At 52.3% G+C, this 19437-nt stretch overlaps 1 protein-coding gene across 1 annotated transcript in view; it reads right to left on the bottom strand.

Annotated features, from left to right (window-relative positions):
- CSMD2 (CUB and Sushi multiple domains 2) overlaps positions 1–19437 on the bottom strand; it is a 678376-nt gene that overhangs the window by 268407 nt on the left and 390532 nt on the right. Inside the window, exons 11-12 of the mRNA XM_052636874.1 lie at positions 17378–17481; positions 13990–14102 (exon numbers count right to left, since the gene is read on the bottom strand). Of these exons, the coding sequence (XP_052492834.1) occupies positions 13990–14102; positions 17378–17481 (217 nt within the window). The remainder of the gene's footprint in view (positions 1–13989; positions 14103–17377; positions 17482–19437) is intronic.

The following is a 19437-nucleotide window of genomic DNA, read 5'->3' as shown; positions in this document are numbered from 1 at the left end:
TGCACATTGGGATGTTTTCAGCCACAAAGAAGGAAATTCTGCCATTTGTGATGTGGATGAACCTTGTGGAGTTATGCTAAGTGGAATAAGTCAGAGAAAGACAAATGCCAGATGATCTCACTTATAAGTGGAATCTAAAAAAAAAAAAAGAACTCACAGAAACAGCAGAATGATGTTGTGGGTGGAGGGGTGGAAGTGTGGAAGTGGGGAAATGGGTACAGGTGTTTCAAAGACACAAAATTCCAAATATAAGATGAACAAGTCAGGGGAGGTGCCTCACAGCATGGTGATTCTGGTTAATGACACTGTTGTTGCATTCTTGTAAGTTACTAAGAGAGTGGATCTTAAAAGTCTTCAACACACACACACACGTTGTAAGGTGATGCGTGATGGGTGTATTAACTAACCTTCCTGTGGTAATCATTTCACAATATATGCACATATTTAATCAACACGTTGTTCACCTCAAATTGACACAATGTTGTGTGTTAATTATATCTCAGTAAAGTTGGGAAAAAGAGAAAGGCATTAGTGGGAGGGAGAGGAGAGGAAGGACCCTTCCTGTGCTGCAGGATACCGAGCAGAGGCACAGAGGTCAGGCTGTTGGCAGGACTGCAACCCTGGCAGGGACAGCAACTCATCCCTGTGATCACAACGGATCAACAGTTCTGACGATGTGCTGGTGGCCGCTCGGAGCACTTCACACACGGTTGACTCCTTTCATCCTTACAGCGCTGCTGTAAGCTAGGTACTACCATTCCCATCTTAAAGGTGAGGAAACCGCGGCACAGAGAGGTCATGCAATTACCCAAGGTCATATAGCCTGGAAATGGTGGATCTAAGGTCCAAACCCAGTTTGTACGGTTCCAGGGCTCTTCACCACCACGCCACATTGCCTTTCAATAAGCACGAGTACTTTCCACAAGGTGATGAGACGTGAGACGGGAAGAGGCAGGCTGGGTCAACCCACAAAAGGGCCTGTGCGGCCTACTGATGAGACTGGACTTCAGAGTGTAGGCAATGGCAGAGGGTGGGGACTCGAGAAAGGGTTTCATTTCACTAGGCATCTCATAATGTAGATTTTAAACGGTCACCCTGACTGCTGCCTGGAGAATGATCTGGGGGTAGTGATTCTGGAGGCAGGGAGATCACTCACTCACTCAACAAGCATTGGAGCATCTACTTAGGGTGATCCTCTGCACTGGGCACTGGGGCTGGGCAGGGTGTGCAGAGCACATGGCAGACACAGGTCCTGCTGCCTGGAGCTTCCTTTCTAGAGGGAGGCTCCTGATCTCTGGGGGCTGTGTGGAAGTTTAGAAAGGAGTGGCCGCAGGGGAGTGGAAGGAGCTCACTGATTACTGGCAGGAGGCCGAGTGTAACAACGGGGCCAGCACAGGGTGGGAGAAGGGGAAGATGATCCCCAAAGAGGAGATGACTCGTGAAGAAAGCGCTTCTTCAAAGTGAACAAATAGAGAGAAGTCAGGTGGCAACTTACGAGGACTGTGGACTTGAGGGGGCAGTGGAGCAGGGTTTTTAAGGTTGAATGACTTGAGGGGGCAGTGGAGCAGGGTTTTTAAGGTTGAATGAACTAGACTGTAATTACATGATGGGGAAGGGGAGACAGGGAGAGACAGAGATGGAGAATATGACTGAATGAGAGACACTGAATGGTCAGCTGAAATGGACAGTGACAGCGTGAGGTTCTGGAGAAGGCAGGAGGCCCGGGACCAGTGCATGCCTTAGAGATCAGGAAGCGCCCCTTCCCTCGTGATGCAGGGAGGGCAGAGGTGACCACAGCGACCTTTCAGGAAGGAGAGCAGGAGGCTGAAGGAGCTCTTGGGATGACACAGGCTCTACATTACAAGCGGAGGAGGAGGATGGGTCATGACGTTTGCTGAAGGCAGGGGACCACTCGTGGGGAACAGGAGGCAGTGTTGAGCAGAACGTCTGCCACAGTCCCCTGGAGAAGACGATGCATGGCCATGGACCCCGGGTCCACGGAGGGGCTCAGCTCGTTTTCAGGGACACCTGTGAGCAGGGCTGTGTGGCTTGTCCCAGAGCCCTCGTATTCTGGTTCACGTGCACGTGGAGAGAAGGAAGGGCAGTGGGCAGGGAGGTGAGGCTATTGATCAAAGGACAGCTGATGGGTGATGCTAGGGCCCGAGGCTGATGGTGGAAGGTCGTGAACAGAGTAGGCGGGGGAGGGGATGGGGAATGGAGAAGCCAAGAGGAAGATGCAAACGGAGTAGAGGGAGGAGGGAGTGGAGGAGCGGGTGGAGGAGCAGAAGGCGAGGTGCGGAGAGCAAGGTCCTCACCCACAGGAGGTGAGAGGGCTGAGAAACAGAAAAGCCAGTGACAGCGAGACTCAGGACGGAGAGGAAGAGGCTGGCGACCTGGACGAGGAGGGAGTGAACAGCAGAGGTGGAGACCACCGATTCAAGGCAGAAGGGTGTGCATGTGGGTGGAAGGCACGGGAGAGCAAGCACACGAGCCTGCCTCTCAGGGGTCTGCGGACAGGAGCTGCCCGCTCTGGAGAGGGCTCCCGGGAACAGTGACCTCGGCGGATGCCAGGTTTAAGGGTGCATTTGGTGAAGAGGTCCAAGACATTGAAGAGAGGGAAGTGCAGGCTACAGAATCAGGATTGGGTGGGGAGAGAGGAAGAACAGAGAGGGTGGCTCGAGAGTGCCTTTTGGAAGACTGAGGGCCTGGGGGCTGGCCCTCAGACACCCCATGTCTTGATCTAGACCTTCCCTCCAAACCCAGGGTCAACCCCTGCTGGAAACACACGGGAACCAAGTCCCCATTGCCCTTCTGCCGGAAAAGGCACGTGAACCTGACCCTCCTGGCTGATGCCGACCAAATCTGAGGTCAGAGCCCAGAACTGAATCCCTAAGTCAAATTCTGACTTGGAGAAGATCATGCATGCAGATTCATTATCTGGCTTAACAGAATTCTATTTTGAAAGTGTTTATCATCTCCCTCCCTCCTTCTGCCGATCAGAAGTGAGCGGGCGAACACCAGATGTGAGCTTCAAAGATCCTCAGAATTCCATCTCCACCTGCGTATCCGCTTTCCCTCTTCTCTGCTGTTTTATCCCTATCGTCTGTGATCAACCGTACCATCTTCTCCCCAGGTTTTCCCATTTCTAATACCAAATTGGAATCCTCTTTTATGACAACATCTGTAGAAAAGGAGCTGCGTCTTGTGTCTCTATAAATTCACTATTTGATAAGCTCCAAGAAGGGAGCGCCACACGGAGGGAGAGGGGCGGTGAGTGTGAGCTAGGATTCATGGTCTTTCCAATGGGGTGGGACGCCATTCATTCCTTCATTGATTCACTGCCCCCTCGGCCTGGGCTACAGCGTCCTCTCCTCCCTGAGGTCCCAGGGCCCACGGCTCACGTGACAGACTTCAGCCTAAGACGTCACCTCCTCCGAGCTCTCTCCCTAACCAGGCTCCCGAGATGCCTCCCTTTTCCTTTGCTGTCTTTGCACTCTGGTCTTTCCTTTGTGCACGGATTTGTAAGTATCTCTTCAGTAGTTACTTTTCCAGACACTGCACATGTAGCAGGGAAAGAAAAGAGCAAAGCCCTTCGCCTTCCTGGAGCCTACTGTCTGTGGGGCATCAGGAACAGGCAGATTCACGCCACAGCCCCTTGGTGCCCCGCTGGCCGCCAGGTGGCCTCCTCGGTGCTCCTCTCCCCACCCTCTGGAACGTAAGCCCTGCAGAGGCAGGCATGGTTTATGCATTGTTGATCTCTTAGTACAGTGCCTGGAGAACAGAGCACGCTGCTCAGTGTGTGAGCACAGCTGATATGTGTTGCACGGGAACCGTGCCAAATGCCAGGCTCAGTGCTAACGATGCAGAACTGCCCGACCCACGGCCCCCTGCCCCTGCCCACTCACAGTCAGGTGGGGCTAGAGATAGTCACAGTGTACACGTGGGATGCACCTTATCACCCCACCCAAGCAGGTGTAGTGAGGCAGCTCCGACTCAGCCTGGGGCTGGGAGAAGCGGAAAGACTTTATGGAAGTTCCCCAGGCAGACAGGGGAATCAGCCCTTGCTGACCACTTCCTGGTGGTTCCTCTTTGCACCGTCTGTTCTCCATCCCATCCCTCGTTGCCTCAGCCCACTTCTCCTAATTTCTCACCTGGGCATGTCATCAAGCAAAAACTGTTCCCTGCCCCTCCCCTGGACTCCGTACTCTGCAAAGCAGTGCAAGATCGCTAGTGACAAACATCTGATCATTAGTGTGCCCTGCTCATTGATTCTCCCATGGCTTCCCATAACCCACAGATGAAAACCCTAACTTCTTGGCATGGCAGGACCTTTGCTAACCCCTCCCACCCTGGCTCCATCTTTGTCCATCTTCGACCTTGAGATTTAAACACCATAAAAAGGAGCCACCTGCAGGGAGGCAAAATAACACCAGGATGACAAGCAGGGCTCTGAAGTCAGAAAGTCCTGGGTCTGTATCCTGGCTCTGACACTAAGGAGTAGGCCTTGGGGACCTTGCCTATTCTCCCTGAGCCCTAGGTTTGTCACCTGTAATATGGAAATGGTAATAATAACAGCCACCTTGCAGCATTGTCTTGAGGATTAAATGAGTATAGGTATATCAGACAACTGTCAAAATGTCTAGCACGTGGCACGTAACCAGTAGCCAGGAGGGGTTTCCTCAAGGTCATTACTGGCCTGTTGCTGGCAGATTCCAGCCGGCTCACACAAGGCCCTAAGTTGGTACCTGCTGTCTGCTCGTCCTTAATGAACACCCCCTGCTTGTCTGTCAGACAAAGAATCTTCTTTCAGTGTCAGCTCAAGTGGTTCCCACTTGGGGATGTGCCCTTGAGTCATTCAGGCAGACTTAGCTTGCCCTCTTGCTGTCTCTCTGTCACTCCCAGCCCCCCTTGGACAATTTATTTCTTTATTTTGAAGAACAGAAGTTCAGTGTGGCAGGAAGTGAGGATGAAGAGAGATGAGCCTGGAGAGATGGACTGAGGAGACCATGAAGAGCCCAGATCGGCTCCTTACAACCAGAAATCCCACCCCTTCTGTTCTTTGTATCTTCAGAACCAAGCACAGCGCCTTATGCATCCTGAGGGCTCCAGACCCGTTGTTCAACCAGCATAGTCTCCTGACAGGTGACCAGGACACCTTGGGTGCTTTAGACGACCTCTGGTCATGCCTGGATCCCATGGATTTCCTGGGAACCACGTCCCGCTCCACACTTCTCCTGATGATGGGAAGGTCACAGTCAGGCAAGAGGCAGAGCGCGCCTGTCTGTGTGTCTCTGGGAATCTGGGCACCGTTCTCTGCACACAGTTGTCACAAATGGGATGGAGGTGTGGGTGGATGGGGTGCATGACATTCGTCCTTCCCAGCTCCCTCCTCCATCACACTGTTACAGGTGTGTTCACAGGCTGAAGGACGCTGGGAAACGGGTGAATATGGTGAATACGGGCGAAGATAAACATAAAGAATATCCAGGTTGCCCCATACTGTTTGCATCAGCCCCAAACTGGAGCTTGCCATCTGCAAAACCCCATATATTCAAAGAATATATTTCATTGGCAAACTGTTGTAGTTTAGTTGCTAAGTCATTTCTGACTCTTTGTGATCCCATGGACTGTAGCCCACCAGGCTCCTCTGTTTATGGGATTTGCCAGGGAAGAATACTGGAGTGGGTGGCCATTTCCTCCTCCAGGGGATCTTCCTGACCCAGGGATAGAACCCACGTCTCCTGCATTGGCAGGCGGATTCTTTACAGGGGAGCCACCAGGGAGGCCCCTGCTGGCAGATTACTTCCTGCCAAGTTTTAATGGGGCAGTACCCTCTGCTGTTTACCACCCCTAGCAAACCTCTGGGTCCTGGTGCCTGAGGAAGTGTTAAGGGTGCCATGGAAACTCAGTGAGCATCTTGGGACCATGCCTGATGTCATTCCTTGTTGAACCTGGAAAGTCTGGGCCTTTGAACTTGTGGGGGTAAAGCAAGAAGAGGGAGGGGTCCTGAAAGTTACAGACCTGGGGCTGAAAACGGCCACGTGCTTGACACTCTGAAAAGGAAAGGCAGGGTCCAGAAAGGAGCGGAGTCAAGATGCTGGGCTGTCGCCCTCGGCCTCCTTTCAAGCTCAGCTCCAACGCCATCTCTTGCAGGGGCTCCCCGATGCCCCCGCCAGCATTCAGTTCTGGAGAAGGGGATGAAGGCACCGCCTGCAGAGGGCTAGACTTGACCACCTCGACCTGCTTGCTCTCAGACTTCATTCTGCGGAGGTTTTAGCTTCAGCCCTAGGCATGTGTCTGCTAGGTTAGCCTCTTCTCCCTTGGGGATGTCAGATCAACTCCTTTCCATCCTACAAGCAAGTTTTAGTTTCAGACATCATCTCTTCCAGGGAGCCTTCCCTGATGCCTTCGAGTATTGTTAGTGGCCCCTCCTTGCTACGCCCCATTTCCTCTGACTCTAGTGAAGACAGACTGTGACTTGGGTGAAGGCACAGCTTGTCTTTTTACCCTTGTATCCCCCTGCAGTCTGAACAGTGTCTGTAACATAATAGGGGCCTAGATGATGCTGAATGCACAGGTGATCTTGTTTCCAACGTGAGTCCCCTGGACTATTTGGCATCCTTCCTACATGATCGCTACCGCCCTGATCCTCCTTATCTCTAGGGTCAAGGTCCCAGCTCCTTCCTCCTCTGGGCCACTCTCCTAGATTCCCCATGAGGCCACCAGGTTCTAGGCTCCAAGTCAGGAGGCAAGGAGACTCCCAGATTGATGCTAAAACTTGTTAGCAAGTTGTATGTAATTTTATAATGTTTCTGGTAAGTGCTAATTGCCTGTTCCTTAAATATTTCTTGTTCTGCTGGGAAGCAGAGCATTTGCAACTGTGAATGCGCTTCCTACAGCTGGCTGCCCTCATGGAGGGGGCCTGAGTTTCTAAGATCCAAGGATGTGGATATTGACGGAGTTGGAAGCTCCTCCCTCACCCCGACCTGGGATTGTGACAAACAGAATGAGAAGAATTTCTGGGAAATAAATCCCTCAACTTTTTCCACCCAGCGGCTTGAACTTTTAATGGGTGGGGATGGTGATACTGTGGTACCACCTGCCTGCCCCAAGGAAGCTTCTCTCTGCCTCAACTGGGGCACAAGGGGTATTGATGCTGATGGGGTCAGGTATACCTAGGGGAGATTTCTGCCCTCAAATGCCCCATGCCACCTGTGGGAACATTTGTATCCCTGCCAACCTCCCATCCCTGAGCCAAGGTGTCTTGTCCTATATGGAATTTCCTAAGAGTTGGGACAAAAGGAGGCTAAGATGGGGGTGGAGGTAATGCTGAAGCTTTGGGCCATGAGTGTAGGTTGGAGGGAGAGTTTCAGGACTGGGGAGGCAGGGGAGGGGAGCAGGCTTTTAAGCTGAGTGTTTCCTAAATGCTAGGCCCTATGCTGGTGGCACAGTGGTAAAGAATCTGCCTGCCGTTGCAGGAGGTGCAAAAGACGAGGGTTCGATCCCTGAGTCAGGAAGATCCCCTGGAGAAATGGCAACCCACTCCAGTGTTCTCGCCTGGAAAATTCCATGGGCAGAGGAGCCTGGCAGGTTACAGTCCAAAGGGATCACAAAGAATCAGACCTGAGTGGGCTACTGAGCATGCGCACAAGCACACGCGCACGCGTGCACACACACACACACACACACACACACACACCCCACACAGGCCCTATGCTGGGGGCATCACTGTATGGAGTTCTCTCAAGACTCCTGTGAGATGAATGCTTATCAGTCCTTCTTCACAGATGAGAAAGCTCAGGCTCAGGGAGGCTGAGGGATTGGCTGAAGGTCACACACACAGCCAGTGGCCGAACTCGATTGTAAACTGGGTTTGTCTGACCCCAGAGCCTATGGGGACAGTGGAGAATGCGGGCTCTTAGCACCTGAGTGCTGGGAGGTGGTAAAGCAGGCCAAAGGGAATTGAGAGGGTGTAGGGGAAGGGTGCCTGACTGTGCCAGGCCCTGGGCTAGGCCCTGTAGGACCGGATACATGAATAAACTGTCATCTGCCTAGAATGGGCTTTTATAGGAGCCAGCATTTGGCTTGGAATTATCATCACAGAGGGCCTTGGATGCCATGTGAATGAGTGTTCTTTATCCTGAAAGCAGTGAGAAGTTGTCATTTGGGACTTCCCAGCCGGTCCAGTGTTTAAGAATCTGTCTTGCAATGCAGGGGATACGGGTTTGACCCTCGGTCAGGGAACTAAGATCGTACATGCCGTGGAGCACCTAAGCCTGTGTTCCACAACTGCAGAATCCTCAAAGTGCAAGGAAAAATTCTGCATAATGCAACAAAGATCCCGTGTGCAGCACCTAAGACCCGATGGAGTCAAATAAGTAAATAAAAATTTTTTTTAAAAGGGGTTTTTTCTTTTTGTGTGTGTGTAGCAGGAACCATGCCAGATTTGGATTCTAGGAAGATCACTGAGCTGCCTGAGGCAGATGGCTGGGGCGGAGGGAGAGGTGACGAAGGCCTCAGTCACATCAGTGACAGAGGAGCCAGGATGCTACAGAAGAACTGACAGAATCTGGGGACCGAGTCAGAGATGGGAGAAGGAGGAAGCGGAAATGAGGCTGCATGATGGCGTGGATGATGGCGCTGGGTATGGAGATGGGGTGAAGGGGGTGTAGGCGTGGGGTGGAGATGGAGAGCTTGGCTTTGGATGGTGTTAATGGACTGAAAGCTCGTGTCTCCCCAAATTCATATGTTGAAGTTCTAACCCCCAATGAGGCTGTATTTGGAGATGTGGCCTCTAAGGACGTAGTATAGGTTAAACAAGGCCATAGGGTGGGGCCCTGATCTGACAGGATTAGTGTCCTTATGAGAAGAGACAGCAGAGAGCTTGCACTCTTCTTCCCCCTCCATAGGCACACATCCAGGATAGGCCTTCTGAGGACACAGTGAGCAGCCACCTGCAAGCCAGAAAGACATCTGCAGCCATCTGCAGCCAGCCTGGACCAGAGCCTGCATCAGCTGGTGCCCTGACCTTGAACTTCCAGCCTTCAGAATCGTGACAAAATAGAGTGCTGTTATTTAGGCTCCCCAGTCTGCGGGGTTTGGTTATGGCAGCCAGAACAGGCCTAAGCCAGATGTGTTGGGCTTGAGATGTCCGAGGGGGAAGCTGTGGAAGATGCGTCACAGGTAGACTGATGTCTACTGGGGAGCAGATCTGAAAGTCCCCAGGGTTCAGGCTAGGCTGAAGCCATGCAAGTAAATGTGATCAATGGTGGAAGGTTCTACAAAGAGGATGAAAGCTGAGGGCCTGAGAAGTGCCTGCCCTGAGGGAACCATGCAGGAGCTGAGAGGGAGCAGCCAGGGAGAAGGAGAGGACCCAGGAAGCTGCAGGGAGGGAAGCCCAGAGCAGATGGAGGGACCAGTCATACCAGGGTTCCAGGGAACATGGCCACCCACCTCTTCCACAAAGAAGGCATTGACTCATCGTGAAGGTGTGAGACCCTCAAACACAAGCTCAAAGGTGGAAGGACAAGAAGGGAAAAGCAGGCCCATCCCAACATGTAATCCTTCCTGGGCTCTTCTTCCTGCTGGACAAAGTGCCAACTCTTTCTGAAACCTTGATTGAGGCCCTTGGAGACAAGGATCTGACTTCTGCACTTCTGCCTCCATAAGCTTCACCGTGGCCACCATGAACGACTTCCTTTCCCAGCCAGCCAAGGGAGTGAGCGGGAGGCAGGGACCCAGGACCAGGACTATCTGAGGAAGCACGGAACCCCTGGGGGACAGGCAGGAAGACTTGTGTCCCTGCAGAGGCGGGTGTACCCCAGAGTGGAGGACAGTGCTCATCAGGGCCTTTCTCAGCCTCCGGGGCATGGTCCCTCTGTGCTCCAGGCAATGTGCCAGGAGCCTTTTGTAATCTCATTTCATAACACTGCACAACAGTGTGATACGGTCAACTTTAAGGTTGCACATCTGGGGCTGTGCTGGGATTCACCAGCTCGGGTCCAAGTCCAGAGTCCGTTCTATCTCCACAGAACCTACTCCCTCTGTACCCAGAACCTGGGTAGCTCCTGTGAGGTAGTGAGGCCTCTAGATGCCCAGACTCTCTTCTCTCTTCCTACTTTGTCATGGTTCTGAGGAGAAGTCCTTCGGCCCACACTTAGTTTGTGATCAGCAGTCACATAGCATTATGTTTTTAGGTTAAGTCTACGTGCCCCTATTGTAACCTCAGCACCCAGCTTCATACAGGTCATGTATCCATCAATACTGAGTGAAATGGACAAATGACTTCATCCAATCTCTAGTAACAAGGAACTGAGACTCACGATCTGTGGCCCACTTGATTAGGGCAGAACTTTGGTTTCCATAAAGATTTTGTAAGGAATTGAACTTTTGCAACTTTGGAGGGCTCCTGGTATAAGAGGAAAATCATGGGCTTTGAAGCCAGAGAGACTGGGGTCGAATCTCAACTCTGCCAGGTCCCACACTTCTGTATGACCCTGGGCAGGTCACTTACCCTCTGAGTCTCCGATTCCTCTTCTATAAAAGAGCAGCCATCATCATACAGTTGCAATTATGGAATGAGATGAAGTGGTACTTTTCAAACTCGTGCTTAGCCACAAATTCCCTCTTAAAAGAGGGCTTAGAGGAGGAGACGGAGGCGGGGTCAGAGGCCTCCCTGCTGGGCATCCCCATCCCCACATGTGAGTGGCCCCCAAGGGATCTCAAGTCTTTGCCTGACACTGTTTGTGCAACAAACATTCAATGACACAGTGAATGTTCAGCTTCTGGTACATCACAGGCTCTCCACAAACGATGGGCCCCTTTCTTTTAAAAGGAAATCACACCAAATGAACCCAATTCCCCTTTCCCACATAACAACCCTTCAGATATTTGGACACAGCTCTCAACTCTCCCCTGAGTTCACTTTTCCCTGAATAAGCATTCAGGGGGCTGTTAACCTCTCTCACGGGGTTTGACTTGAAGTCCTCTCCTTATTCATCTCAAGCTGGGGTCTCCACATCTCTGCCCATTTCTCTGATGCCTGATCAGAATAGAATCAAGAATCAGTCACTCCCTGGGATAAATTCTAGTAGCCAATTTTTGAACAGTCAAACAGGACTTGATATTTCTCCCCATTTCATCTTATCCTGGTACTTTAGCCAACTGCTCCACCCTGTCGAGCTCTTTCTGCGTGCTGTTTGCTGACGGTAGCGACCATCGCCCATCTCAAGCTCCTGTGACTTTGGTCTTATTCAAGCCATGAATAAGATATGGAAAGATTTGGGAGTAAGATGGAAAGATCTGGGAAGGTGGATGGCGCAGAATCATTCCTCCTCACTTTTGGTAACTGCTAAACATCTATGCAACTTCCAAAATGGGGAAACCTAGAAACTTTGAGTCTAAATCCACTCCCATGTCCAAAGAAGTGAGTGGCAGAGCTTGGGCCTGAATCAAGGTCTCTTGATTTCTCGTCTGGGACGCTTTCCTGCATATATATAACTTTCTGTGCCAGAAGAGCACGTTCATTTAACTACTTCTGTACTCACTCGCTGCTGCTGCTGCTACTGCTAAGTCGCTTCAGTCGTGTCCAACTCTGTGTGACGCCATAGACGGCAGCCCACCAGGCTCCCCCGTCCCTGGGATTCTCCAGGCAAGAACACTAGAATGGGTTGCCATTTCCTTCTCCAATGTGTGAAAGTGAAAAGTGAAAATGAGGTTGCCCAGTCGTGTCTGACTCAGCAACCCCATGGACTGCAGCCCACCAGGCTACTCCGTCCATGGGGTTTTCCACGCAAGAGTACTGGAGTGGGGTGCCGTCGCCTTCTCCAGTACTCACTCACTAGTTACTCGCTAACCACCTTATAATTTGCAACACTGTCCCCAATGGCCTGTTATTATCTCCATTTCACAGATGAAGAAACAGAGCCCTGGAGAGGCTAGAAAGGGACAGAATCAGGATTTGAACTTAGCACAGGTCACCCAGTAGGTGTTCTCTGTCTGCTGGTCTATCTCACTCAGAGGTGTGCTTCCTATGCTGAGGACAGTTCCTCTATCATCCTGACCCCAGTGGGCAACAAGGTGTGACAGTGTTCCTGCAGGAAATAAGGACTAGCCTCCTGTTATGGGTTGAATCGTGTTCTCCAGAAAAGATGTGTTGAATCCTTACCCCCTGGTCCCTGTGTATGTGACCTTCCTTGGAAATACGGTCTTTGCAGAAGTAATCAGGTTAAGATGGTGAGTCCTCAATCCAGTATGTCTGATGTCCCATGGGAAGAGCAGAGAGACTCTTGGGGATGTGTGACATGAGGGGCAGAGATTAGAATGCGGCAGCTACAAGCTAAGCATCGCTGGCCACCACCAGAAGCCAGGAAGAAGCAAGGAAGGGGTCTACCTAGAATCTCACGGGGAGCATGGCCCTCCTGACACCTTGAGTTCAGACTTCCAGCCTCTAGAACTGTGATGGAATAAATTTTTGTTGTTGAAACCACCCAGCTGGCGGTGGTTTGTTAGGGCAGCCCTTAGGGGATGAATACGCTCCCTGTGTCCCAAGTGTGGTCACAGAGTCCAGTCCTCAAGAAGAGCCCTTGGTCCACAGGAGGTGCGAGGTACCCTGGGTGGAGTGGGAGCCCTTTGGAGTTGCTCCCCCTACAGGGTCCTGTGTGGGCTTCTCAGGTGGCTCAGCAGGTAAAGAATCTGCCTGCAATGCAGGGGATGTGGGTTTGATCCCTGGGTTGGGAAGATCCCCTAGAGGAGGGCATGGCAACCCACTCCAGTATTCTTGCCTGGAGAATCCCAAGGACAAAGGAGCCTGGTGGGCTATGGTCCGTGGGGTGGCCAAGAATTGAACACGACTGAAGCAACTCAGCATGCACGCACACACGCAGCATTCACAGGGTCCGCTGGAGAAGGACACCGTCTCTCAATGAGGTGGGGAAGGGTGCCCCCCTCCCCAGCAGCCGCCTCCTGTCTGGTAGCCACCTCGTCATTGTAGACTCACAACTCACTTTCTTGATAAAGCCTTTCCTGACACCCCAGAAAGGATGACCACCCCTTCTCTGTGCTCCCACTGGCTCTGTTGGCCATGATGATCTTGCTTTAATAATAGCTTATTTGTACAGGAAGCTCAGCTCAGTGCTCTGTGATGACCTAGGGGGTAGGACGGGGCTGGGGTGGGAGGGAGGTCCAAGAGGGAAGGGGATATATGTATGCGTATGGCTGATCCACTTCATTGTATAGCAGAAACTAACACAACGCTGTAAAGGAGCTCATTTGTTTTTCCCTCTGACCATGCAGGTCAGGTCCTTTACGGTGAAGGTCTCGATCTGCTGCATCTGGTCCCTGAGTGCTAGTCTAGGGTCTGATACCTAACAAGGCCTTCTCAAAGACTTGGGGGTGTTGTGATGGGGATCTTTCTGTGGGGATCTGTGTTGGCAGTCATCTGCCATCAGGTTTGACTGTATATAAAGATGAATGATGGCGACAGTATCTCTTGGAGCCCAGATTGCTGTTCCCTTAGTGCCTATTCCCACCAAGCGATGAAGGTCACCTTCGTCTGCACCTCCTCAGGTCACCAATGGTGTGTGTCTGGCCCTAGCCCTGTGCATACAGTCACTCATCACCATGACAGCCAAATAGCGTAGCTTGGGAAGCTACTGTCTCCAGTCCGAAGATTTCAAAAAGTAAAGTAAGGCTCAGAAAGTTTATGAGGACTTGCAAAGGTCTACGCAGGCCAGGTGTGAATCAGGGGCGGAACTGATGTTGTGCCTGGTGCTGTGAGCCAGCACTTTAAGTGACTGGCCCCAGATAATCCTCAAAACAGCCAAGAAGGCCCACTGGACCAAGGAGGAGGCTGGGGCTCAGAGAAGTTGAATAACATGTCTAAGGAGAGGAACCTAGTACAAGGCAGAGCCAGGATTCGAACCCAGGGTCTGCTGACTCCAAGAGACCCCAAGTGTCTGACTCATTGGCTCCCCCCCGGCAGTCAGTTACCTTCATAAGAAGCCTTGAAGCCCAGGGAGCTGCCACTGCCATCTGTCTGGAAGAGGAGCCACATTTGATGGTTGGTGCTGACGATGAGATCTGGGACCGACGTACCTGTCAGGCTGTCAGGAGAGGGAGACTTAGAGGTGTGAGCCCACCGTGGAACCCCAACGGAAAGACTGTGTGATTGGCGGCATCTAAAGGAACATCGAGGAGCCAGGGTCACTAGGGTGAATCCTGGGTCCCAGTGTTGCTGGCTCACGTGCTGGGAGACTCAGGACTGCTCCCCTCTGCACAGGCCGAGCTGCTTCTGCACCGTGACTCCCCTCCCCAGACCCCTGGGCTCAGGGGAGATATCTGCGTCCTCACTTGCATAGGGAGGGATGGCTGGAGCCAGGTACAATCAAGGGGGTGTGTACATTCCTGCAACCTCCCATCTTTCATGTGAACGGGACCACAGGGAAGACACAGACAGAAACCCATTTCCCCAGTCGGAACCCAGCCACTCCTTTCAATGAAGCATCTCTTTCCACTCCAGCATCAGAAAGCGAGGCTTTAAGTGCAGCCCCCACCTTGGGCAACACTCCTTTCGAAAAAACAAGTTTAGACATGGCGAGGATTCTGATTCAACTCGCATTCACCAGGTACCTACCCAAGCCAGACCATTTCCCTTCCATTATCTCATTTAGTGTCCCCACAGCCCAGCGAGGTAGGGGTTGTGTTACCCCCATTGTACAGATGAGAAGATGGAGGTACAAGATGGGCAGTAGCTTTCCCAAGGTCAGCCTGCAGGAGAGTGGCAGGGTCAGAGTCCACCGCATAGGCTGGGGTACTCAGAAGAAACCTGACTTCCTTTTTCTGCTGAGACCAGACAAATCTCCAGCACAGATGGGGTGTGGGAGGCTGGGGAGGGGTGGTTAGATTAATGAGCTCTAATCTCTGCTCCACCATAGGGTCTCAAAGCTTGAGGGGGCGCTGAGCTGATTGCAGAGAGATGATCGGTACAACATGAATGCTGTGGGGATAAAGCAGGGGTAGACTGCCTGGGATACACTAGCCTGGCCCATGTGACATCCCTGGCCTGGGGACCCTGACATTCTGCAATGATGGGGACCCTGAGATTCTTCAGTGAGTAAGGAATGACCCCAGGAGAGTGGTGAGTAAGGGAGAAGATAGGCTTCTGCTTTTCTTCTGCGTGACCCTATGATGACAACGAGCAATCATTTTGCGTTGTTTCCCTGAAGTTTTTAAAATTTATTTTAATTAGAGGATTTCACAACACTATGATGGCCCCGCCACACATCGTTCCTGAGGTTTTGAACTTGACACTGGTCTAAAGAGATCTGAGGGTGGTGGGAGAGTCTCTGGGCTGCTGCAGAACTTGTTGGGATCTCATTCAAGCTAGACTGGCCCAGAGACCTGGGTGCAAGCCATGGACCTGCCATTCGTTTGCTGTGGGACCCTGGGCAAGTGGCTGAGCCTCTCTGCGCTTTTTCACTCCATATAAAAGAGGGGTTGAATTGTATGATCCCCAGTCTTTTCAGCTCTGCTGTTCTAAGGTTTTCTCTATGACAAAGCACACTGGGGCATGAAGGAGACAGAGTGGGATCCTGGCCTCTTGGGTACACTGAGCTGATGTATCACACAGGTCAGCACACCAGGGCAGGTGAATGGTGGGGACACACTGAGAAGAGGGGAGGCGTTGAGTGTGGTGGGTAAACTATATGACAACCTGATGGGGCCACAGAGAACCCAGATATCGGGCCAAACACAATTCTGGGTATTTCTATGAGGGTGTTTCTGGATGAGATTAGGATTTAAAGTGGAACTGAGTAAAGCAGATTGCCCTCCCCAGTGAAGGTGGGCCTCATCCAATCAGTTGAAGATCTGAAGAGAACAAAAAGGTGGACTCTCTCCCAAGTGAAAGAGAATGCTTCCTGCCTGCCTGCCTTTCAGCTAGGACACTGTTCCCGCCCTGCACTTGAACTGAACCTCAGCTTTTCCTGGGTCTTGAGCCTGCTGGCCTTTGCTCTAGAACTCCATCATCAGCTCTCCTGGGTTTCCAGCTTGCTGACTCAGCCTGCAGGTCTTGGGACTTGTCAGTTCCCATTATCATATAATAAATCCTTTTCTTCATATGTACATCCTATTGGTTGTTTCTTCGGAGAAGCCTGAATCCTGTTGGCTGTTTCTTTGGAGAAACCTGATTACTATAGTGGAAAGCAGGCCGTGGGGAGGTTGCCCTTCAGGCTGGCATCCCATTCCTTTCTCTCAAGAGATTCTAAATCACCTAACATGTCACCTAACATGCCAGGGGACCTCATTCAACTGCCCTAATAGGATCTTTCCTGGTAGATGTGGGGAAGGTATGAGAAGCACTCAGGACAGAACAGCTTCTGGACAAGCCAGATATTACAGAATGGTCATTTTTTGCTCAGCATTATGACCAGAGGGCGTTGGCTAGGAGGGTGTATGGCAATAGCATGGGATGCTATCCTTGACCAAAATCGAAAGACACGAACTCAAGTGCTAGTTCTGCTGCCAACCACCTTTGCACCCTTTGGGCCTCAGTTTCTCCACCTGTTAAATGGGATAAGAGCACCTTCCTCACAGGGCTCCTGTGGGAATTAAATGAGATAACTGATGTGTCTGGGCACACAGTAGGCACCAAATGTATGTGAAATCTCCCCTCCTTCTTGGCAGGGGAGGTGGACGAGGTCAGGTCTGTCTATCTCTCTGACTCTGGGTCATACACACTGAATAGGAGCATACTCCTGCTTTTAAGCCAGGCTAATCATGGTGGACAGAGGAGTCAAATGGCCCCCAACAGCTGAGTCCTGGTGTGATGAAACCCAGGACAGCCTGACACTATCCCCCGCCTTGACTAGACCATGCCATTCTAACCTTTCTGGGCTCAGAATATGCGGTCACTATGTCCACGTGGTCCCAATTCCCGGAAACCATCCATCTCCCAGACAGTTCTGAGCATGCGGGGAAATTAGCAAAACACTTCCACTACCTCTGTCTGCAGTCGGGCCACCACAGATGTACATGGCCTTGAGGAAAAACTCCTGGTGGCAGAAGCAGGGTCTGCATAGACACACACAGCCAAGTGCAAGCCAGGCATACACGCCGAATCCCTATCACCCTGGCTCCCCAGGAGCCAGGGTGCACACTTTCCCTGATCTTTCCTCCTGGGAAGTGCTCTGTTTTCCCTGGTAGGAGTAGAGAGAGATGGGTGGACTGCTGCTGAAGCCAGCAGCGCCGCAGGACACCTGTCCTGGTCATAGCAAGGTGGCAGGGAGTGTGGCAGGAAGACGCAGCGGGCCCATCCCCCTGCCCTCAGCCAAGGCACACGTGCTCCTGGCTTGCCCACCACATGCTCCGCGTCACTCACATGTAGAGCACCGTTTTCTGGTCCCCGTCCTGCCCGCCGTCCCCGACCGTCAGGGTGTCGTAACCCCTCTCCAGGTCAAACTCCTCGAAGGCCAGCTTGATCACCTGCGGAGGGAGCAGGCATTAGGCAGCAGGCAGGGGCCACCGGGAGAGCCTTCCTCGGCCTTGAAGACAGCAAGAAGCTCCATGTCCTGACGCTCAGAGCACCATGACACCACCCCACGAAACCCTCCATCCACAGCGAGCACTTGCGGGCCACCTTTTAGAGTGGGAACTTTTTCTCTTCTGGGCCACACAGCCTCTGGGGTTCCCTGATGTTTTCCAAAGTGGATCACAGCACATCTGGCCAATTCTGGGGGCTGTTGTGGCAACCCCAGGCACATCTGGCCAACTGCGAGATGATTAGACTCTGCCTTCACGCTTTAATGCACAGAAACCCCTGTGGAATTGGTGGCAAATTTTCAGGCCACATGTGGAATCTCAGCTATGTGGTCCCCGGGGACCTGCAGAAGTTTCTCTCAGCCTCTCCTGTGCCCGCTTTTCCCCATGCACTTTGTCTATTTGTTGAATAAATGAATGCTCCAGGAAAGACATTTCAACAAGATTCTTCTCTCTTACTTGGTTTAGTCCTGCCTGCCACATGTATGTACTAAAGACCCACCACGTGCCAGCCTAGGAGGCAGGGTTTCAGTGGTCAGCATGACATGATCCCTGCTTTCGGTGAGGAGGGAGAGAGAAAAACAAACCGATAATCACAACCCCAGGTGACAGATGCTACTTGAAGCCTGCAGCTCACCCAGCCTGCGGTGAGGAGAGGAGAGGAGGCTGTTTGTGATGAGGATGGGGTAGGTCCTGAGAGTTCTGACAGCTCTGGAAGACTGTCAGGTCAAAAGGGGATGCTGGGAGAGGCAGGGGTCAGGTGCAGAAGGCCTGAGCTGTGGCTGAGATGGAACATTCCAGAACAAGCGCTCAGTGTCTATCAGTGCAGGTCTGGAAACTGAACATAGTGGCCGGCTGCCTCTCTCTGGGGGACAATGTGATTGGGCCTTCAGTGCAAGGAGGCGACTCAGGAACGTCTAGAACTTGAGAAGGCTGCCTGCGGCCAGGTGCTCATAGCCTCCCCTGCCCCAGAGAGCTGCGTTCATCTTGAGGGAGCAGTGGCAGGAGAGTGGTCCACAGTGGGTGACGGGGACACTCAGGTGTTGGAGGAGAACATTGGTCTGGCGGCTTGTGTGGAAACTGACACAGCAGCAGTGAAGCCCAGGTGGTGAGGATGGTTCCAGGCTTCAGGGGCAGTGAGGTGAGTGATGCAGCAGGGTGATGCGGATGGAAGAGAGAGTCAGGTCCTGGAGTGTTTAGGGTTTTATGACTGATGGATGTGGGCACTGAAGGAGGGGTGGTTTGGGATGACCCGCAAATTCCTGGCTGGGGCAGTTGGGGTGGTGGGTGGTGGTGCCATTCACGAAGACAGGACGCTCAGAGTCGTGTTGCCTAAGCGTCTCAGCTGGTCTTCTTTCTGTCTGTTTCAGTCTGGTTTCAATCTGAGGAAGATCTTCAGTCTCCCTGCAGGGAGGCTGAAAGTGCTTCTTTGTTTTCTCTTCTGCTACTCGAGGAGTAAAGAATTCCCGTGGATAGATTTTCCTATGGCTGTGCAGGCTTCTGCTGCCCAAATCAAACAGCGCAGCAGAGCCTCACCCCAGGGTGTTCTCAGGGTCCCAGGAAGGAAACCTCTGCTGTGCTTGTGTGTGAGCCCGGTACTGCCTGTGCAGGGCCCTCGGCACCGGGCCTGGGACCTGTGGTGAGGAGCTGTAGACAGGACAGGGAGGAGGGGTAATGCTGGCTGGGAAGAGGCCACAGGAGGCTTCCTGGAGGACATGAAGCCCAGGCTGAGTTTGGGAGGTGGACTGGAGGAGTCCAATAAATGGAGAAGGAAGGGAAAGTGATCCAAGCAGAGAGAGGAGCAGGCGCAGAGGTGTGGGGTGTGTGACTTGTCCAGAAACTCCGGGTGGATCTGGAGTTGTGTGGCTGAGAGGGAAGCAGAGGGTGGGGACATGAGACACG

This window comes from Budorcas taxicolor, chromosome 3 (assembly GCF_023091745.1).
Source record: "Budorcas taxicolor isolate Tak-1 chromosome 3, Takin1.1, whole genome shotgun sequence".
Classification (NCBI taxonomy): domain Eukaryota; kingdom Metazoa; phylum Chordata; class Mammalia; order Artiodactyla; family Bovidae; genus Budorcas; species Budorcas taxicolor.
The sequence above is the reverse complement of the archived record's forward strand: the minus strand, read 5'-3'. Positions and strand labels throughout refer to the sequence as shown.